The 24,153-nt window shown below is 35.5% G+C and overlaps 1 protein-coding gene across 1 annotated transcript in view; it reads right to left on the bottom strand.

Moving 5' to 3' along the window:
* Positions 1-2,037: 2,037 nt before the first annotated feature.
* Positions 2,038-24,153, bottom strand: part of LOC122805948 (vomeronasal type-2 receptor 26-like) — a 56,201-nt gene continuing 34,085 nt past the window's right edge. The window contains exons 3-5 of the mRNA XM_044076192.1: positions 16,874-17,101; positions 4,363-4,486; positions 2,038-2,951 (exon numbers count right to left, since the gene is read on the bottom strand). Of these exons, the coding sequence (XP_043932127.1) occupies positions 2,038-2,951; positions 4,363-4,486; positions 16,874-17,101 (1,266 nt within the window). The remainder of the gene's footprint in view (positions 2,952-4,362; positions 4,487-16,873; positions 17,102-24,153) is intronic.

The following is a 24,153-nucleotide window of genomic DNA, read 5'->3' as shown; positions in this document are numbered from 1 at the left end:
CCTTCAGTCTTTCCTTAGTACTGTCTGTTCATGACCTCCCCTAAGTTAATAATCCTGACATACTTTTCCCACATTGTGTTATGTAAATCTTCCTGTTTACCTATTTGCAAATCTGTGTGTTCTTCATTTCTCCAAACATGCCTATCCTTGGTTTGCAGTACAGGACTTTTAGGACAAGGACACTCTGGGCCTTAATCAGGACTGTATCCCTTGATGCTACCAGCAACCTGAATTCAGGGATCATACAAGAGAAGATAAATAAGTCAAAATTGTTGAGCAATGTGTAACAGGAAATGATAGATATCTGAAGGTTTTGAGTATAAACTGTAAACATCAACTTAGTAAGAAGGCAGAGTAAAGAAATGTAGCTGGAGAAGAAATGGCAATAAACTAAGACAGGAGGTTGCAGGGTTTATTGTAATTTGTCTTCAAATGAAAACATTATATTAAACTAATATGGAAGTAAAGCAATGTAGTTATCTTTTGTACAGTTCTTACATGCTAACTTAAAATATTGATTCTGAGACTTTAATCACTTCGGATAGTAGATGTAAACATAAATGGAAAATAATGCAAGTTATGTGCTGAGGTAAACAAATATTCATTCATATAAGGAAATGCTTGATTTTTGTCCTGTTTGATACTTCGTATAAGAAAATGCATGTATATTTTTCATTTTGTGGTGCATCTATAAAATCTGGTTTCATTTAAATGTAGTTTGTTAGACAAAAATACAGTATTTTCTTTGCACAAGAATAGAAATGCAGCCGTATTTAAAACAGTCCAATATATTTTACATTTTGCATGCAGTTTAGGTAAATTCACTTTCACTCAGTGAACATGACCTTCAGTCAAGAATGCTGATAAAAATAAAACATGCTAACAGAATGTGCAGTACATTGTGTACAAACAGATCCTTGTTTAGATGGTATGAGGCTTGGGAACCAAGGTTAAACAGGCATGTAGAAATTTACAGGGTTTTGGTATTAGGAGATACTTCAGACACAATTAGTTTGGACTGATATGCAGAAAGTTATTCTAATGTAGTCTTCAGAGGTTTGGTACAGAGACTTTAGAGTGAGTGCAGAAGTCAGGTGAAATTTCCAGCATTATAGAATATTAATTATATTATTCAACAGGAAAGGAATATGAATACAGAAGCTATGGATATAATATTCTGAGTACAGAATTTATGGACAGTATAATGTGTGTGCAGATGCTACGGACATTATAATTTAATCTAGTTCAGTTTATTAGCACTGTTATTGGAGACAGTAAGATATGAGAAAACATTTTTAATCAAACGACAGAATATGTAGACGCAGTCTATGAAAACAGTTGTCGCTGTCTTTTTGGCATAAGCTTCCATGTTCCCCAATTAAACTTTACAAACTTGAACAAATCATAGGACTCCTTCCTCTGCCTCCCACATACAGTTATCTAATTTACAACAAGCACCACAAAAAACAATGAAAACCTAATAAAACAGGCTTAGTCAACTAAATTCTGTTCTCTGAAAGCCCACTGAAACATATTCAGTTCCTGAACATCTGATTACAGAGCAAGAAGCAATATGTGAATTGACTCATAAGAGAATAAATAAATTTATTGTGAACATGTGAAATACACAGCATTAAAAGATAGAAATACAACAAAAGACTTTAGTAAATGGTATAAACATATTGTAATCCACATAAATTGACATGGAAAAAAATTTATCTAGCAAACTTTTGTCCATGGTATAATTACTGTAGTTCTTATCTTGAGTTGTTGTGGGATTTGCTTCTTCTTCTTGGCTAGAGAATCTGTCACTCATGTCACACTCCAAGGGGCAGTAGCTAGTCAAAAGTAAATCTTATAATAACCCTATTTAAAGTTATGGTTGACTGCTTAAATAACAGACAGAATTTTACATTATAAAGTGCATACCTTTCTTTGCTTTGCTAAAAAGTTTCTTTTACTTCATTTCAGTCTTTGTATTATGAGTTTAAGACCAACAATTATATATCCTTTATAATGAAAGAATATTAGATATGATTATGATTTGTAATATTTTTTCTTCCCTAGTAAACATTCTTTAGAATTCATTTCTGGCCTTAGTAAAATTATATAACATTTTGGAAAAAATATACAGCCAAGTAAACCTGCACTGGAAGACAAAATGGCAAAAATCTCCACTGCAACCATAAGCTTCCCTTTGGTGCTCAGATATGCAGGCACAAAGGATAGCCAGACAGTTATGAAGACAAGTATACTGAATGTAATAAACTTTGCCTCATTAAAGCTGTCTGGCAGTTTTCGAGCAATAAATGCAACAATTAAACTGATACCTGCCAGAATTCCCAAGTAACCGACCATAAGCCAGAAAGCAAGAATTGAACCCTCATTACACTGGATTATTATTTTGTCAGGTTTGGAAAGCATATTAATTTCCTGGAAAGGAGGTGAAAGGGACAGCCAAAGAATACAGATAGTTACCTGTAAAACGCAACAACACCAGAGTATCAAATATGGTAGCTTTGGCCCTACCCATCTCCTCAGGTTACTGTTTGGATCTGTAGCTCTAAATGCAATTGCTACAGTGATTGTCTTTGCCAGAACACATGAACAGCTCACTGCAAAAATTAAACCAAATGAAACTTGTCTGAACATACAGACTGTAGACACTGGGTAACCAATAAATAACAAAGAACAAAGAAAACATAACAGTAGGGCCACTAGGAGAAGGTAACTGATTTCACGGTTGTTGGCTTTCACAACTGGAGTCTCTCGATTTTTGATGAAAGTTGCTAAAATGAAAGCTGCCATCATGGAACAGGAAATGGAGACTGCAGACAATGCTGCTCCCAGTGGATCTTGGTATGAAAGATATTCTGTTACCTTAGGGATGCAGGAGGTTCTTTCGTCACTTGACAGGTAATACAATGGGCATTTCATACAATCCACTGAATCTGAAAAAAAAGAAAAAACTAACTGTATTTTACTTTTATTAAGAAATATTTTTGGAGCTGATACATTTGGTATTGCCTGCCATCAAATTACACCCTGGATAAGATTAATGCTTAATCCTATGCAGATTATTCTTTTTATTATTGATGATTATTATTTATTAATTTTTGCCGCATTGCTGTCACCAGTGAGTAAAACATTTTCTAAAATAAACATTGTTTATTTTAATCATTTTATTGTGAACTCTAATCTCATCTTTCTTGCTTGAACAGACTCCAGATCATGTTTGTAATTGAGGCTTCACTTGCCAATACTCTCCCACCCCGATTAAGATCTGAAACCACCCCACTCTACTACTATTTATTTATGCTAATATGTGATGGTGATTAAGGGGAAATACTGCAACATTAAACTTTATATATCAATTAATTGTACTTAGTTTCACTATTCTGATTATTTTATTTTCTGACTAAAAGTTTAGTTGGGAATCTTGTAAATAAAATATTTTCATTAGTCATTTTCAACCGAAACCATTTATAACATTCTCTGGTTTAGTGTGCTAACAAAAGGTTTATACCTTCTAACAACTGAGTAGTTTCTGTCATATAATTGCATCTGTTGCAATGGAACTCATTAATTAGTGAAAATAAAGCTAATTAATTTAGATTTGCTTTGCATCAGTATATTACATGATGTCAGCTATATTAATGTTTGTAAGTTTATATAGAGCTGAAAATGTTTAAATTTCGATATAACATGCTCTGTTAGAAAGTGATTCTTCTGTGCTGAGATAAAGCTCACGTTACACATTCTATCACTATTATTTGCATGACTTTTATTAAAAGTCTTATGGAAATTCAAAACAAAGTCTCTGGAGTCTTGGATGTAATTTTCTTTTAATGGTTGTTCCAATAGCTACGCTATGCAGAAAGTGAGCTCTACCTTGAATTTTTTGTCACTTACCACTTTGCAAAGGAAAACATGTTATGAGTCAAAGCAAGGTTAGCTACATTTGCCTTTCCTTGCAGTTTGTGTCTTCTCCAGCTCCCTCTGTCAAACAACAGTAATTGAAACGTTATAATGTTCTGTGCTGTCCTTACCTTTCCCCTGACTTACGTGTATTTGATTGGAAACACTGTTTTCACTGTTCCTTTTTATGTTTGTCAGTTTATTTTATTTGTGTTAATTATGGTTCTGTCATTTGGCACTGTATATTCATTCATTTATTCTTGCATGTACATGCTGTTTCCTCTTTCCCATCACCATCTTTGTAAATAAATATACAATAAACTTTAGCAGAGCATGTTTTATACAGTAAACCATTTTAATGCTTGCATATATGCCAAATTTATTTAATCACTGTCTCAGGAAAGCACGTTAACTGTACTGTATAAATTGCAGAGTTAAATTCACCACTGTGGTTTGTGATTTCCCCTTCAGAGCATAAGATACAGTCAAAACAACAGGCAGACTGCCCAGGTCGACTAGCTTTGCGATATCCTGGAAGACAACTCTCAGAGCACACTGACTGGGGAGTCTAAAGAATAAAAAAAATACAAAAATAATCACAAGTCATTTTAAATATATGCATTGTGTTAACTGCAGCTCACTTGAACAAATAGAATACTATTTTGCTTAAAAATCTTAATATGTAAAGTCAAAGGGGAAAAGTTCATATTCTAAGCAAGGTACAGGATTTTCTGAAATAATACAATTAATATAAAATTACATTGAATTGAAGGACTCCTTGCAGCACCTTATATACTTAAGAAGAAATGTGAGTAATCAGAACTAAGTACTTCAATAACATTTATCTTCATCACATAGTATTTTGACCACATATATCATTGATGTGAAGTTGCAGTTCAAAATATTGTTAAATATTTTTCCTGTATATGTAGTCACTATTTTTTTGTTACACTATACCAAATTTCTGATTTTTTCATCTGTATGATATTCAATATCATCTTGTACAGGCTCATGAATGTTAATGTATGCACGTTGACTTCAGTCTAAATTTTTCTAAATGCCATGCATACTTTCAACTTTGTTGAATAGCTTATATCTACTACAAGAATACTTGGATAAAGGTATAAACTGGAAGCAGGTAACGTGCAGGTTTGAGACATATAGCACCTGAATAGTACAATGCTAGGTAAGTAAGGAAGGAATAAGGCAGGATCGTGTGATGTTTCACACCTGACACCATAAAAGTATTCAAGGCATTAGCACACATTACCTTTAGCTGAAGAGGAATGGCCTCATCGTAGCATAAGCCAAATCCTGCAGCATCATATTCCTCTTTAACTTTTATTTATTAATTTTATTCCTTTTTTACTTTTATTTATTAATTGTGTGTGTGTGTGTATTTATTTATTTTTCACAACTACAATGGCTTTGGTTTTTATACGTTTTTGATATCAGCAATTAGTATTATTAATTTATTTCTTAACTGGGAAGTAACCTGGGCCATCAAACTCTTTCTATCTACTAAGCAGTTCATAAAATACCTAAATGATGCAATATTTTGAGAGGCACAAGAATCATTACTTTAGTACTCATTCATAGTAAGTGCCTATGAATGAAATAAGAGATATTTCTACTGCACATTGTCCAGGACAGATCTGATTTGTTGGCAAATTTTGAAGAGTTTTGCTGAGTAGTTGTGAACTATGCTAGTGGAATAATGTAAAATGGTGGAAATAGGAAATGTGGAGGGTTTTGTTTCCACGTGGTTTATTTTACAGCTAGTATTAAACTCATGCCAGTGTGAGAAGAATCAAGATGACTGAAAGCATTTTTTTAATTATGTTGTCCTCCAAATGAAATGTATTCTGATTTGACTTGATAAAGTATGTAAAGTCAAATAAGTATGCCCAGATAGAATCTGATTGTCTTAATCAAAACAGTTAAAAGTAGTAAACATTGCTTTGATATGATGCAGAGAAACCTAATATTGTTCTGCTCTGCATCATTGCTTTTATTTTCTAAAAATAAACCCAATTATGATATTTTGATCTTCAACCTAGGAGTAAAATCATTTGTAAATAATTCATGCTTTCTAGACTCTGCCAAAGGAAGGTTTAATACGGACTAGGATACTGTCCTCTTCAGTGTAGTAAAATTGCTCTGAATGCTATCTGAGAGCTGTATATCATTAACATTTGCTCATGAGCACATACTGGTATATGTAGACAAATGCATCAAAAGGTCCAACTGATGTTATGATAACATTAATAAGAAATAGGTTGCAAAAGTAGTTATCTCTAATTTAGCATGGCACAGCAAGCTGTAACTCCATGTGCCCAAATCCAAATCGGGTCTTTAAGAGTCATTTCATGCATATGCTAATGAGGATGCTTGGACACCTGTTGTAATCAGCCTTGCTGCACTGCAATACTTTGAAATTGTCCATCGGTGTACAACACAAATTAACAAATTCAAGGTAACAAAGTAAAGCCATAATTCTCTCTTCACCATAGTAACTACTTCCCTTAAATGCAGGCACCAGTACTGTAGGCATTTCAAGATCAGCAAGCCCAAGTGCTTTTAATATCAGTAGTGGTTCTGAAATAGAAGTGGAGGTGAGCTCTGGTATTAAAAGGGTGAAGGGGCATTGTCAGACAGTGAGCTGTGTTTAAGTGTACTATATGAACTGTCCTTTTCATACACATGGAGCAGCTCTAAGCTATGTATTTTTTATAAACTTTGAACTGTAGTTATGTGCTGTCATCCTATCACATGTCACAAGTGTAGTTTGAGGTCAACGTATGCATGCATGACAAAGTTTTACTTCTCATGCATTCAGTATTCAGGCACACATACAGGGGGCACTGTGGGGTTGAGAGAACTGGGTATCAGGAGGAGCCATACCTCAGGCATGGCCATCTTTTCCATATGCCAGGAATGGGTAATGGGATTCATACCTATAGAATATCTGTAAATCCTGTACTTATCCTTGACATAGCAGACACTGTCCAGGCTAGCAGTTGTTGCATAGTTCACTGCATTTATTAGACATTTTTTTATACCCCTTAGTATGACATCATAAAATGTGGTAGAGTTAGTTCACATTTGGTGTAGTGATGTAAAACGGTGGCTGCTTTTCTCGGTATTGTACTGCTCTTTGTGGAATTCAACCCATTATGTATTAGGGAAAGAAAAGGCTTTCAAAAAACATAATTACAAAAACAAGTCTAAACAAAATAAAATAAAGAAACTGCATACTTTTTGTCAAGTCTTTCAGATCTGTCTAGGAGTTTAACTTGGTCACTAAGATTGAAAGTAGCCATAAAATATTCTTTAGTTATTTCAGAAATTTGCGGAAAGAATGTGAGTATTGTCAGTAAGCAAAATGGTCACCCTGCCGCAAGAAATATTGATTCCACTTGCAGAAAAAGCTGTTCTGTCATGGTGCTATAGAGACAAGGAAAGTCATCCTTTATACAACTACAGATATGATCATTCTGACACAAGTAGAAGCAAAAGCTCAGGTTTCTTGGGATCAGAGAACATACTCTTATTTATTTATTTTTTTAGTTAATTCCATTTTTATATAAATTAAAAACTCTGAAAAGGAATTAAAATCAACCTATTAACATGAAACAAATAACTCTCTTAAATTGAATTATACAGTAACATCAGCTATACTATACCATCCCCATGAAAAATCTAATATTGAATCGAAATGAACATTATAACCTCAACAATCCTCACTCCCATCAGTATGGTATCTTGGACTTTCTGTATAAAGCAGAAATCTAATTAAGGAACTTCTTACCCAATGTCACTTCTCTCAGTCCTTTCAATGAAACATCCCATTTGACTGAATAAAGTGCCTTCTTAATATCAAAAAAGATGACAACTACTTTATAACAAATTTTATCTTCTGAATAGGCCACAAATTTTTTAAGTGACCATCAGTTTATATCAGCTGAACTCCCTTTTACAAAGAACTCTGGTTTACCTGTATTAGCTTTGTTAAATATTTTGCAACCTCCCCACTAATACTGCTGATAAAAATTCATATCCATATGAATTAAAGAAATACTCCTATAATTCTGTGGCCTTTAGTTGTCCTGCTTACCCTTTGAGAATAAAACAACTAATGCCTTTCTGAAGGACTCTGGTAACTCTCCAGTGAAGGCATCAGTATTAAAGATCCTTGATAAATGATTTATCAGCTGTCTTTGATATACCTTCTACAATTCTATGGGAGATTCATCACTGATCAGAGGTGTCCATCCCCTCAGTTAGCATCCCTCCTAGAAAAAAAGATGATTGCCCATCCTGAGAACCTTTAACTACAGCTGTAAACTTATCCCACTGTATGCATTCTGCTCAACAAGTCATGAGCAGGTGCACAAAAAGCTTGAATGTGTCTGAGGAGATCTAGTGCTCCCCAAACTCCTGACTAAGAACGAGACTAGTTAAAAAGAAAAAAGGCAAAAGGAAATGCTGTTATTGCTACAATGCTAGTGAGGACACAAGCAGACCCACTGGATGCCTAGATCTCAATATTTCATTTTTCTCTGCATTTGATTAACGTACTAAAACAGTGATACATACCCAAACATGTGAGTCAGTGGAACACATCAAACTGAACAGTCTTTATTAGTTTCCTTCTGCTTGCCTCCAAAATCAAAACAAGGGGATACAATATCCTTAAGTGACTTAATGACACCAGCATCACTACAGGGATTGGGTTGGAGTGATTACTGGACACCAAGAATCAATCTAAGTGGAAGTCCCACGACGGCACTGACAACAGTACAGGGATCAAGTGGTGGGAGAATTCACTACAGACTAGAGTATAGCCATAAGGGCACATACAGTAGAAGACAAAATTTAAAGGGACAAGTACAAAGAAAAAAAAGGAAATGGATGAAAAAGTATATATGCAGCGACTGGTTGGGGGTTGGTATAATGGTTAAGGTGTTTGACTCACATACACAAGATACAGTGGTTGACTCTCACCTTTAGGAGGGGAACTGGCTAGGCTTAAAATGAGCCATTAAGGTAGCCTATTAAATAGCTATAAGCTTATGAAACGGTGAAGCTAAGGAAAAGGGACAAAACCAATTTGAGTGCTTTCTGTAAATGTGAATAGTATTAAGAATATAGTAAGAAGAATAGGAATTTTAGTAGTGTAATACATATGACGTATTGTAATTATATTAGAAGACGCAATATTTTTAACAAATGAAGAATGATTATAAACAAAAAAACTATAGGGAGGAAAGATAATCTGGAATTTGGAAAATGAGAGATTTTCTGGAATAGCTGTTTTCTGTAGAACTACAGTAAATATATTAGATGTGACTTTAGGAAAAATGGGAAGATTAACTATTGTTGATTTAAAAGGGAAAGAACAGTATGCAGAATTATAACATTATATGCTTACACTAACTGTAAAGGAAGGGAAAGCTTATTTCATCAGATTTTAGGCTATCCAGTGATAAATATGACTATTATAATACTAGGAAGCTTTAATTGTGATTTAAGAGACAAGCATAAAAAGAAAGAAAATGATACAAGAAAAATGTTAGTTGTAAGATATGGTAAGTTAAACCTTTGAGATAAAAATTTTAACATACCAACCAAGACAACCACAAGACCTTCTATAGTTAAGTAACAAATCTCCACGCCAATACCCAGATTTGCTCTGAGCTACTGCACAATGCTACCTCTTATACCGAGCCAACAGATATTGCCAATATACTGGCTGACAGATTCAGTGCCAACTTTACTGCCCCTCCCAAAGTACCAATCACAATACCAGTAGATTGCCAGGCACCCAGTATTGGTGCTGCACAGGTGAAAACAGCACTGTCCAAGGCCAAAAATACAGCTTCTATGGGACCTGACACTATCCCTGGTTGTGTTCTACATTAACTACAGAGTGAACTGGCACCTCACCTGTGTGCCCCGTTCAATCACAGCCTCACCTCAGGCTTTGTCCCTACAGAATGGCGCACTGCTATAGTCATCCCTCTCCACAAAGGATGAGTGACTACAGACCCTGGGAACTATTGCCCCATTACCCTGATGAGTCTGATATGCAAGGATATAGAATGCATCATCATGGACCTAATAAACAAGGATATAGGGGATCTCCAAACTCTGGATCCTACACAGTTTGGTTTTTTGAAGGGTAGATCATGCCTGCTCAACTTGGTAGACTTCTTTGAGTCAGTCACCAGAGCTGGGGATGAAGGCAAGATGGTTCATACAACCTACCTTGAGCTGGCCAAGGCCTTTGATACCATTCTACACTCAGGAGTCATAGAAAAACTCAATAGGCTGGGCATCAAACCCTATATCACTAGGTGGTTTGCAACCTGGCTCACAGAACCCACAGTGTGAAAGTAGCTGACTCCAAGTCAGACTGCTGACCAGTCATGAGTCCTTTCTGGTTTGGTATCTACTTCTCTGAAGTCCAGGCCAACACAAAGGGACTCTGGCTGACAAAGTTTGCAGACAATTGCAAGTTGAGAGCTATCATTAACTCCGCAAGTGATGTTGACATCTTACAGAAAGGTCTCACTGAGACCAACGACTGTTGTCAGAACCATGGCCTTAAGCTTATTGCCAAAAAATGTGTTGTCATCCCCCTTGGGAAAAACACAGTTCCCTTGAATTACCACATCAATGGTAGTCCACTGAACACAGAAGGCATTATAAGAGATCTGGGAACACAGGTTGACAGAAACCAGTCTTTTGACCACCACATTCAGAAACCAGTCTTTTGACCACCACATTGCCACTGTCATCAGAAAGTCCTTTTATGTGGCACATCTCATTACTAAGGGTTTTGCATCCAGGAAGAAAGAGGTCATTCTCTCCCTCTACTCTTCCCTCATTAGGCCAATCATCAAGTATAATACCCCATTTGGCATGTACCTCAATAGACACCTGAAACAACTGGAGAGGCTGCAAAAGTATCTCACAAAAAGGATCATAGGCCTTAAACACTTGTCCTATATGAACAGACACAAAAAAAACTCCAACTATTTTCTGTCTCATAACGCGTACTTAGAGGTGATCTCTGCTATGCTTGACTTACAAAGCCATGTCTGACCCAGCTCTGTTAGAAACGCTACATCTAAAGAAATCCCAATCCCTCCACACCACATGCTCCAGAAACCTTAACCTCATTACCACAATCAACAGAACATGCTGGAGGGACAGGTTCATAACCCAGAGACTGCCCATGCTCTGGAATAGACTTCCCATACATGTCAAGCAGAGCACCTCACTTGCCCTCTTCAAGAGAAATCTTGATGAGTGGATGGGTAATAGAACGTTCACCCCAGGGACCACTCGAGTGGCTCTACATGATAGAGGCACTGGGAATGAACATCTGGTGGCATGATGCCAGGGCACTTCTATGGGCTAGGCTTGTAAAGGCCCCGGGGCCATTAGCCTAGTACACACCTATGAACCTACGTAGAAAAAATGTAAAAGAATAAATAAAAGTCAGGAAAAAGATTATGAATATTGTAGTACAACATGCACAAAAATACTTAAAGAAAAAGAGGGTAGCAAAAAATATGAAAAGTAAAAACGTTAGATAAAAAGAATAACAAGTTAGAAAAGGAGATTTTTTTTACATGACCTAAATAAAGTATTAGGTCAAATAAAACTAGATTTGGCTGCAGGACCAGATGGAATAGGATATGAAATGTATAAAAAATTAAGGGGTTAGAAAAAAAGATTTTGAATGAATGGATAAATGAAGGTTTTATGTATAAAGAATTAGGTACTGGAATATTAAAATTCATATTGAAGTAAGAAGACAATGAGCTGGAGACCAATAGTAGTGAATAACAATGATTATAACATCTTTATGAAAATACAAAAGAGAATTTAAATTAAAAACAAAGAAAATATCCACAGGGCAAACAGCAATGTCTAAAAACTAATTTATTAAAGCAGTACCTGAGCTCGCTCTTTCTGACAGTTGCAGAACTTTGTCACTCTGATGAAGTTCTGTCAGAACTAAAGCACACAACAACAAACACTGATAGCCATTTACTTAACAAAACAATTCTGACCCTAAAAATACTTTAGTATGATGAACAAAAGAAAAATTCTAAACCCTTGAAACTCACTCATTGAAATGCATCCAGCAAGTAGCAAATTATGTACACATTTACATCCCCCGACACCCTCCCCAAAGCCAGCATTTATAGCTACATTGTTGACTGTATACTTCTTAGATGTCTGTTTCAAAAAATTACTAATAATGACCAAAGATGTATTTCAAGTTTGTTTGACACAATCACACCATAGCCAAAGTATTCCAGCTTAATTCACATACACACATGCACACTAGTCTTGCAAAGCCAGATTAAAGGCCATAAAAAATGACCAGGTGATAAGAGCTTAAGGTACTTTCAACTGCAGACAACCCTCATCCGCATTAGCAGTTATAGCCACTTTGTTGGCTGTGTAGACCCCTTATTGTTATGAAGAAATAAATTATTCGTAATTAGTATCTTTGGATGAACTACATTAATTTGTATAAATCTCACTAGCATCATATTATAAATTCCATCCACATTTAGTACTGTTTAAATAAGAGTATTTATGAAAGCATAACAGACATTAACCACCTGATAACATATGCCAAGTCAATATGCACTATACATGCAGAAGTAAAAGTTATCTGAATAATTCTACATTAAAGAGGACTATTACTAATGCAGAGGTTGCTGCTGGCACATCACTTTGTATTTCAGTGTTTCATCTGCAAATGCAGGTCCTGTTGCATTTGAAAAATGAATTGCATATATTAAATTAAACATTGATGTGCCAGTAATATTGCCATAGCATTTCCTCACATAGATCAACTGTGCAGTAGGGAATGGCTGGCAAAGAATTTTCCAACAGGCTCATATATATTAGGCATGCAGTCTTGGAGACAGTTAAGGAGTCCCAAATTCCCAATTGCTCCAAACCACTGACTGGTTAAGTGACTTGAGCAACGTCAGACAGTAGGTAAATGATGGTAGAAAGATTCAAACCCTGCCCTTTTGTCACAGGAAGCAGCTCATTAAGAAGTTGGAGCTTTAGTCATCTGCACTAACTGACAGAATACCATTTTGTATATAAATGCTGAAATTATTTACAGTCTGATCTTTCACAGGAGGCTGTATCACAGTAATATGCAATAATGACCACATAATGGATGCTGAAGATCAGATGGTCCTGATAATCACTCGAAAGAATGCAGACCATGTGACGTGACAAATTTCAATCCCTTTGCAGTTGCTTGAGGCAGAGGCTGTATAGAAAATATTTAAAAAAATATATTACAAAAATAAAACATGTTTAGACTGCATTACATAATCTAGACCTATTAGTGAATTAATCCACTCTTTAGTGTAATGAATAAAGTGAAACAATTAGACAATATAGTTGCAGCAGTTTTTATTCAACAAACCGCAAGTCATACAAAAATAATAAATATTATTGGATGATGCAGTGGTGCAGTGGTTGTGTTGTCACCTCACAGCAAGAGATTCTTTGACTCGATTCTTGGCTGGAGTGTCTTCTATGCGGAGTCTGCATATCCTCCCTGCATTTGTGTGGTTTTCTCTGAGTACTCCAGTTTCCTCCCATGTTACAAAGACATGCATCTGGAGTGTTTCTCCACGGGCCTCCGCTGAAAATTGGCTTCGTTCAAAGTCGGACTTTCCTGGTAAACAAATGTTAAATAAAATAAAATAAATATTGCATACAACACACTGTTAGTAGGAAGGGCTGCATGCTTGCAGGACACCTAGAGATATTTTTTTTTTATCTCCCTATGTCTTCTCTGTCATTAAGAATAGCTATTCTATCTGATATCACTTACTACAGGTCTGACCTACTTGAAGAATGGTTAATAATGTTGCACTCTGGCAGCATACACCTCCAAAGACAACAGACCCTAATTATGGAAAAATTAGGCCCTATGCAGGGGAATGAATTAGGCCCCTGCCAGTCATACCACTATCCAATTCTTGGCTGTTTCTCCTCAGCTGCCATAAACACTGTTGAAAACTGTCAACCTACAAGTTATTTTCATCTTTACTTTTCAGTTATTACAGAGATTTGGGATTCATTTAAAACTTGTATTTCATATTTTATAGAAAAACACTGATAGCCATTTTTTTAAACAAAACACTTTCCCATTGAGAACAGACTTGTCATGAGAAACGGTAAACTTATCTTCCTCCCACATTTTGCATATGGCAGCCTATTAAACTACAAGAAATGTGCTGAGATTCATTCACAAATAGCTTATAGGGAAGTGCTAATTACCATCTGTGCGAAGCAGGAACTCAAAAGACAAATGTTTAATGCATTTGCTAACAGCCTGGAACAGCCCATAGGACACAAGTGTCCCTTTTCAGGATCAATCCTGGATTACTGTCTGGAGAAGTAACTCAGCAGAGTCACATAAAAACAAATGAGGCTGAGGGAATTGATGTACTACAGGAAGCAGATCTTTTCTTACTCATAGCCTACTCATCTGCACCAAGTGCTACACAAAGTGTTATAGCTGAAACACACCAAGCGCTACACAAAGTGTTATAGCTCAGACACACCAAGTGCTACACAAAGTGTTATAGCTGAAACACACCAAGTGCTATACAAAGTGTTATAGCTCAGACACACGGCATTTCACGTGTGTGTGTGTGTGTGTGTGTGTGTGTGTGTGTGTGTGTGAAAAAATGTATTCATAGCTAACATTAAACTCGCATGTAGTCAAATGTAAACACAGCAAAATAATAAACACACTGTTGACATTCATCGCAACAAGGAACTCTAGGCTCAGACCCAAAGAACACGGTGCATACGATGATCATCATCTTCTTTCGGCTGTTCCCATTAGGGGTCACCACAGTGGATCATCTGTTTTCATTTCTTCCTGTCCTCTGCATCTTGCTCTGTCACACCAACCACCTGCATGTCCTCTCTCACCACATCCATAAACCTTATCTTTGGCCTTCCTCTTTTCCTGTTATTTGGTAGCTTGATCCTTAGCATCTTTTTCCCAATATACTCTTCATCCCTCCTCAGCACATGTCCAAACCAATGTAATCTTGCCTCTCTGGCTTTGTCTCCAAACCTTGCAACTTGGGATGACCCCGTAATATACCTATTCCTAATCCTGTCAACCCTTGTCACACCCAGAGCAAATCTTAACATCTTTAACTCTACCACATCCAGCTCTAACTCCAGCCTTTTTGTCAGTGCCACTGTCTCCAACCCATATAACATAGCTGGTCTCATTACCCTCTTGTAGACCTTCCCTTTCACTCTTACTGGTACTCATCTGTCACAAATCACAAAAACAAGTTCAGCACTTCAACAACATAGTAATTTGCAGTGAAGGAACTGAAAAGGGCAAAAGGTCACCTTTCTATGCTGACTAAATGTGGCTTTGATGTTTACTGCACAAAAAATAAAGTAAAAAAAGGAAAAATACACTTAAATAATAAAAGAAACTGCAACAGCTGTTACAAGAACTTGGTGCTTTATTTTCCCCTCGCTAAGTGTAGTTAAAAAAAATATACTTTTATTGAGGTAAAAAGGGAAAAAATATAAAAGGCAGCATAAGACGGAGCTAGTGAGCAACAGAAAGGAAGAGAGCCTACCTGTCAACTTGTTAATGTTGGAGTGTATGACACTTACAAAGAATGAAAACATGTATGCAATGTGCACTGCATGAAAAATTGTGTTATTGTTTGTTAAACAAAACCAATAAACACCAGAATGTGTGTTATTGTTTGTTTCCTTTTCTGATAAGGTTAAGTGTATCTATCCTGTTAATGTTTGTGTGCCTATGCTTTAAGTGAGAATTTAGTAGCAGTGTTTAAAAAAAATAAAGAAAAAAAGAACTTTGAGTTAGATATAGTGAAAGAGGCTTTCCATCACCATGCATTTTCTGGACAATAAGAAATATGAAACTCTGTCTGGCTTTAACTGGCTGTAATCTTCAGCAATTTATCAGAAAATAAAATGCTCTTAAGGGACAGAGCAAGAGTTTGAGGCAAAATCAGGGACAGTTGGAGGCTTGGAGGGTTTACTGGATTGTTTTTCTCATTCATTTGATCACAATGAGATGTCTGATGTGTTCAGTCAAGAAAGTGACTATAATTGCTGAATACATTTTTTGTCTGTATGTGTGTGTGCTTCTTTGTGTGAGTTTGTTTATGCTGCTACATGTCTGTGTGTGTGAACATTACTCACAAAACTTATATTCTGGATGTAAAATAGTTCCTACAAAACCAATTACGTGTGCTACAGAAATTCTTAAACTTTTGGCAGTGGAACTATTTTACATCGAGTATTTAAAAAAAAAACATACATCAATAAACAAAAAAAAAAAGTAAGAAACAAATATAACAAAATAAACAGAGTCCACTTCCTAAGCACAATAATACTATCCAGACTGGGTGTTACTGGGGAAATAACTGGCCCTCTGGTGGCATAGAGGCCCTCCACTTGTGCCATTAGGCTTCACAACATCCCTTGAGCTCAGAAGGCTGGCCATAATGTTATTAATTGCCATTAGATTCCATGTTTGTTTCTTCTTGCACAAATAGAAATCTGTTTGTTCTATTATTTAAAAAAGCCTACGAGACTATTTCCTGTATAATATCTCAAGATATTAAAAGACAAATTTCCTGATACACAGTTGTGTTGTGGCTTTCATTTCTGTCGTGTCTTTCTTTTAATATATCACCTGATTTATATATGTGACCATTTACCATGATAGTTTCCAATGTCGCACAGCTTTTATGGCAGTTGAGTAAAAATTAGTGTAAGATTAAATTAATACTTATATCAAGGTATATACTGCTAAAATGTAGTTAACATTAAGGCACTGTTACTAAAATAATTATAAAATATTTGAAGAGAATCATACCTTCTGGAAGGCTACATTCCATACAATGGCACTCCTGTTGAGACTGAACTCCTGGCCTTGAGGGGCACTGAGGTTGAAACTGCCAACATGCACATGCTGTATCGTACTATTGGTGGTAATCTGCCAGTTTACAATATCAAGAACACCTGCTGGATCTCCATTTCTATCAAAATATACAGTGTCTCCAACTTTATTTTTGAAATGAACATTCTTTACATAATGAAGAAGCTAAAAGTAAAAATAAACATATGTAAATAATGAAATGTGGTTACCAAATCTGGTACAGTCTAATCAGTGTATATATTAAAGTTGGTGAAACTAAAAACTGCACACTCAACAAATTCTGTCCTGTAAGACAAAGAAGGGAGAAAGATGCAGCCAATAAACCAAAAAACAGACAAAAATACCAAATAAACACTGTCACTGTCGCCTCTCACTTGCTTTACCTGGATTTTTTGTTTACAAGGGAGAAAGATACTGACATAAAATCTAAGTAACTTTTAAATTAAGATATATTTTATTTAAAATGTTGCTGCCTACAAAGTACCACAATTAATTGTTCCACTCTGTAGAGAAAAATATGGTTCTCATTTTTGCAGTGTTCAATTTTTTAGTTACTTTAGCATATTCAATACTGGCGTGTATGTGCAGTCATCCCTTGCGTCCGGATTAAGATGACTACTTGAATGCCTATAATGTTTGCTGCACTGCATATGGTCATCTAGAGTCATACAGGAGAAAACTATGAATGGCTTATCCATATCTGCCCTTGCACTAAAAGCAAATGGAGTCTGGCCACTAAATCACTTTCCTCCCAGGCCATTTTTGGTGCTAAGAATGCTTCTTTAATCTGTATGATCATACTTGTAGATGGAAAAAATTATCTAATGACAAACTAGCTATCTGTTTATACAGTCCTTAAATAAACATCTTACAATATCAATAGACTTTACAGATTATGACAAAGAGACATGTTTACTTCCTGCTATCAACGTAGTGGTCATATTTCTTCTCTTAATTATACTTAGCTAACAGTGGTGTACATTTATCAGTATTTTTATCAAGACTAATAACATCTGACAGTCATTTTCTGGGTTTACATTACTCTAATTTTTACAACAGCTTTTTCATTGTGGATCAAGTTGCATAACTGAGAAGTGTACTTTTAGAGAAAAACACATTGTATCGCCTCTACAGATTTGATAATTATAGAATATAGCCACAAGGCTTTGCAACTTTCATACTATGAAATATTGTTAGTATATTCAATTATTTATTCAGTGCAACTTGTCTGAATTCTTAAAGAATTTTTTATAAAAGAATAGTAGATGCTGACCATTTATGCTTGATGTTAATGTACAAGTTAATAGTGATGTCCTGATTATTTTTAATCTCATAACTACTTTACTGGTTTCAGCATAATACAAAGAAAAACACAGCAGTGCTTAACAAACATATGTAGCAAAACAATTCAACATACAAATAATTACATATATTCCAATTTGCTGAAATTATCTAGAAAATATAGCATATATGAAGACTGTAAAGTTTATAGAATTATATAGGACATATAAGATAAAACAGTAAGCTTTTTTACATGCAGCATGTTAAATTTATAAATAATCATGCCGGTGCATATACTAAACAATTAATGGAATCCTTACAAATTGGCTACAGGAACCTTAAGTGGACAGTGTCAAATATGTTGAAATTAAGTGGAAATTAATGACTTTAAATGATTATTTATACTACAAGAAAAATCATCAAATGAATTAATCCAATGAGTGGTAATATATAATTAAACCATTGCAAATAAGGCAAACAATTAAAATTGATGTATCATTATTAAAACTGAAATGTAACTTCCCTTCGTTTACCTGTTACCAGGTTGTCAGCTTGTATAACACTAAAAGTGCTTCAATTTGCCATTTATGAATTGCAGAATTCTTTGAAAATACTAAGAACCAAATGATATGCAACATATATGTGCTACAAAAAAAACTATGCACAGAGTAAGGCCCATGGAAATGGGTTGATAACTTGAAGGAGGTTAGATAAGCATTGTGATAAATCATATGTGTATTATTAAATAATTTAATGAATGGCATATAATTCCATTAATACATTCAACACCTTATTTTAAAAGATATGCCCGATAAATACTGGGTGGGTTATCTTGTAAAAAGATATTAGGAAAATTAGATTAATCCAAACAAGCAAAATGAATTCTGCTATACTGTTAAACCCATACAGAAGCAATTCAAGCTATTTCAGGAAATGCATTATGTAGAATGAGCTGAACAAAAAGAAAAGATACATTTCCTTGTCAGAAATAGATACAAAGTGTTCTTGTCAGAACTCCCTCACCAAGAATGGCTACTTATAAAACTACAGAGACATAGAATTTGACCATGCCAAAACAATTGCAAGTTTTTCTTACCCCTCTAACGTATCTAAAAAAAAACTGAAACATTATTTCCATTGTTTATTTTTTAAGCTTGTATTTCTATGGTATGTGAAACAGAAACAAACCATTCCCTACAAAATTTTTGTTTAGTGTCTGGACTTTTATAAGATCCTAATAGTTGAACAGTTTGATGTATAGCTGTCTGAAAATATCTGAAGCTTGTGTCCCGCTCTCATTTCTATAATTACTTAATCATTAGATGCGTGCTAATTCAGTAATGAGAACATTGCATTCTACCAAGTTCTGCCTTCAAATCTTTTAGGATACCATGCAGTAAAATAGTACTACTCCTAGTGTCTTGTTACATGCAAAGCTTTCATCTAGAATTAAAAAGCTTTTTATTCCATGGGCATTCTTCGGTGTCTGCCGTGCTTCCTCTGCATAAGAGGAGGTTTCCCCTAGAAGCAGCTCACATTTTGAAAGCCATAACTTGGCAGTTTGCTAAAATAAGTAAATACCAGTTCATCAGCTGTCATCATTGAATATCATTATTTCATGTCAAATAAAGTTCAAATTGCTTACAACAGTAATCTTTTATGCTTCAAATATGTCAAGTCTTTCAAAGTCTCTTCACAAAAGAATAGATTACAAATCTTGAATTCCTTATTCACAAAATATTTTCTAGGTTTAAATAATACTTATTCTAAACTATCTCCACATTTTCCGCTCTGTCCAGTCTAGAACATTTTGAGTTTGCTGTACAGAATACTCTCATACTTATGACTGTATTAATGGATGGACTCTTTACTACTTTACTTCCATACTTTTGGACTGGACGTCCCTTTAAGTGCCTTATTAATCAATGATGCTGATATGTTTTACCATAAATTGCTCAAGTAATTGTAACTAGTCCAACTTCAATCTACTGATTTTACTGAGAAAGTAATCTCACTACCTTTATCTTTAATGTGCCAAGTTATGATTTTCAACTTCTTTGTAGTCGTGTGTTTACTTTTATAAATGTATATGTTCATAAATGGCAAACCACTCCCAACTTAAACCCTTTTTCCACAGGCTCATTTCCTTTTGCCTTATGATTTTTAAAACGTTGTTAATCTCTGTAACAAATCCCCTTTCTCTCTGCTATAAACGTATCCTGTCGTGTTATTTCAGTGTCACTCTCTCATTATCTTCATTTCTGAAGGTATACTCCCACGGGGTTCTTCTCTAGCTGTTTATCATCGTCTTTCAGAATTGTTTTCCAAGCATTATTTGTACTCTTTTGTCATCACTATTAAACAAAGAACTTTTTAGTGTAAAGATGTGCTTATGTACCACTAGTCTGACATAAATATTACTATAACAACTTTGCTTAGTCATAGTTTTCTTCATTAGATGTTAGAGACCTACTAAAACCATGAAAGTCTAGGTTCCAGTCTTGCCAAAGTGATTTGTTTTTACCCAGTATTATGTTATTAAAAGTTACTGAAGTTATTTCACAGACTTCAAAACATTTTGTTATATCCTTTAGGACTGTAGGCACTTGTATGATCAAAGAAATAATTTCTGCTTCTTATTTCCAAAAATACATATTCCACTTGACATGCTCTGTCATTTTTCAAGAACATCCTGCTAGATACTCAAAAATCTGTAACACATCTATTCATGTAAGAAAACAAAATCCCTGTCTCAGTGGTGAACATTCTAAATAACCACAGAGGTCTATATCCAAGTCCTATTATTTCGGACACAATCTCAGTAATTATCTTGGACTCAGTTATTGGCTTTTGTCATTCAAATGACTTCCTGTTTGTTTAAGGTCACCATAATGTAAAGATGCTGGCAGATTTTTCTCGCAAACTACATTTGTGCTGTCATGACTTGGGAGGTCACATTTCACTTTGCTAAGGACATAAGGTTGGTGAACAGGCAGATGCTGTATTAAAAGAAATGACTGTACAGCATTTGGTATAGAGTTTGTTCTTTAACTCAAGGTGGTATGATCCTTCTTCTTCTTTTGGCTTTTCCCGGTTAGGGGTCACCACAGCGGATCACCTGTCTGCTCATGATTGGCAGTGAAGTTTTACGGTGTTGAGTTGCCAGCCCAGCGCCCAACCTTCCACAGAAGACACACACACATACACACTAATGCCTAGGGCCAATTTAGAGTGTCCAATCCACCTACAGCATGTCTTTGGGATGTGGGAGGAAACCGGAGCATCCGGAGGAAACCCACACGACCACAGAGAGGACATGCAGACTCCGCACAGAAGGCACCCCAGCCGAGAATCGAACTGGAGAACCTCTTTTTGTGAGGTGGCAACGCTAACTGCTGCACCACCATGGCCACCCAAAGGTGGTATGATCCTAAAAGTAGCATTTATAGATCTAGGGATATTAAGCAAGTCCCTCACTTGACAATGCAGGGCATGTGTCTTCTTTTAAAAGCCTTTTATTTTTAGTCTTTAACAGAATATGATGTCTTGATTGCCAACTTTTCCTATAACTGTGTGAAAGGTGACCTCTCCTACCAATCTAAGGTTGTAAACCAACTTTCCTCACTAATGCAGTGTTCATTGATCTAAAAAAGAGATTTTAACCTTGTTAATAATTCCTTACTGTTCCACCAGCTATATATTTTTTCACTGATGTACTTCTGTGATTCAAACAGTACTGTACAGATATGAAAATTCAAGTCTGGCTTAATTTACTTTCCGTCAGTTCAGGGATTGGCATTATGGCTCACAACCTTCAATCTCTTTATTAATAGTATACCTGCGGTTTCTCCCCAGCTCAGCATTATTCTCTGTGCTCGTGACTTGCTCTGCATAGATGGGAATAACTCACCTCAGCCTGGTGACACTACTTAAGCATACCTTTCTATGAATTTGTAACTAGCTTAAAAACTAAAAATTCATAGTCATTTACTCAAAAATAACCACTACAGTATTTAGAGCTTTCCACAAACTTCCACTATATTCATCCTTAGAATTTTCTGTTTTCTGTTTATTGTTGACTGAGTTAGCCAAATAGTGCCTAGATAAATATTGACATCATTGTTTTTCTCTACAGTGATCTCATAACTAGAAATTTCTGTAACAACTAAAAAGTGCATACTATCTCACAAGCATGCTTGTGACTGAAGCTTTAAAATCTGTCAGTTATATTACTAATGGCAAATCTATAATATACACATTTTTTTATTGCTCTATTACCTTTCAAATCCAAAAAAGGGAGTAAATTCTGCAGAACCATGTGCCTAACAGAACCTGTAATAATGGTTTCAATTCTTTGCCAGTATGCTTTCTGTAAAAAGAAGGTGCTACATTCTTTATTGCATCTCTCTTACAGATTAGTCAAATGTGTGCGCCTTTTTTGCCTATTACTCATGCATAGTTTTATTATCTGCAATACTGACTTAAATCATAGCCTTCCCAGTCTGTTACACTACAAAAATCATTGTTCAAGGTATGCAGTGCCGAAAGAATTCCCTGCAGTCTATAAAAATATTCCTCAGTGGTTTACAAGCCACACCAATGTCTAGTTCTGTTTATACTTGTTCTTCTTTCAGTTAGGGGTCTCCACAGTGGACCGCCGGTCTGCTAATGATCGGCAGTAGATTTTCATTTTTTTTATGGTGCCGAGGTGCCAGCTGGACCCCAACCTTCAATGAAGGCATGCCCTACACATGTCTTTTGAATGCCACTTGACCACAGGGAGGACATGCAGACTCCACACAGAATGTGCTCCAGCCGACAATCGAATGGGAGAGCCTCTTGCTGTGAGGCGACAATGCTACTGCTGGACCACCACAGCTATCCATAGCTCTGTTTATACTAAATAAATAAATATATAAATAAATTAAAAGAAAAAAAATGTTTCCACAACTAGAGAAAATATTTCTTTGCCACCGCAGGATGGCAATGACTAGCCACACTTTCTTTCTATATATGTCTCTGCCTCTTCGAACTTACTTGACTGGCTTACTTTACTCTTTCTTATCACTTTTATTATTCGTAATGCCAGTTTCCCACTCTAGCTGCAATATGACAAAAATAAACAGATAAGTAAATAAAGAAAACACTTCCCAAAAAGCATTAATCATTGACACTGTCTACCTAAAATTGTCTTGCATTCTTTTGCATTTACTTAATTCATATATCTCTACCCCCCACAAGAAACTACTCATTACTTAAGGCCACAACAGCATATAACAGTATTCCTTGTGCAACTCTTCTCTCTCACTTCTGTTGAAAGGGATTTCTCCAGTATAGCAGCTATAGCACAAAATATACTTCCCACTAGACTAAAAATAATCTACCATCTTGCCCCAGCCCCACTTCAGGAATGACTTGTCATATATTTTGAAGCCTCCTAATTAAAAAATGTAACCTAGATAATGCCTGAGCTGACTGCATCAGGATATTTTAAATTGCTATTAATAATATATTCTCCACAACTAACTATTAACATTTATTGTAGCTTGAATGGGCATATTTAACTTCTTTTTTCTTTTTACTATATATATATTATATTCTATTTTAGCTGTAATTGTCCCACATTATCAGCCTTTTGTATGTGCTGAAACATTTTAAATTCCATGTATTTTAATTTGCTGTAATCTGATTAGGTAGAATTTGTCTTCCTCCTGCCCAGGTCATGACTTCAAAAGATCTCAGATCAGTCCATTAACATGGTTACCAGGGTAATAAATAAAATAATTAAAATGACTTCAAATAAAATTATACTATTATCTTACTCCAGGCCAAGACTGAAAATGACCTAAGGTCCATTTCATAAATTACATAATCAAATGGTAAATAAATCAATAAAGGAAAAGATATCCTACGGATATCACCTTATGCTTTTATAG

Source organism: Protopterus annectens, chromosome 7.part0 (genome assembly GCF_019279795.1).
Source record: "Protopterus annectens isolate FY-2018-M chromosome 7.part0, PAN1.0, whole genome shotgun sequence".
In the NCBI taxonomy this organism is placed as follows: Eukaryota; Metazoa; Chordata; order Ceratodontiformes; family Protopteridae; genus Protopterus; species Protopterus annectens.
Note: the sequence above shows the minus strand (reverse complement) of the source record. Positions and strands in the feature narration are given on the sequence as shown.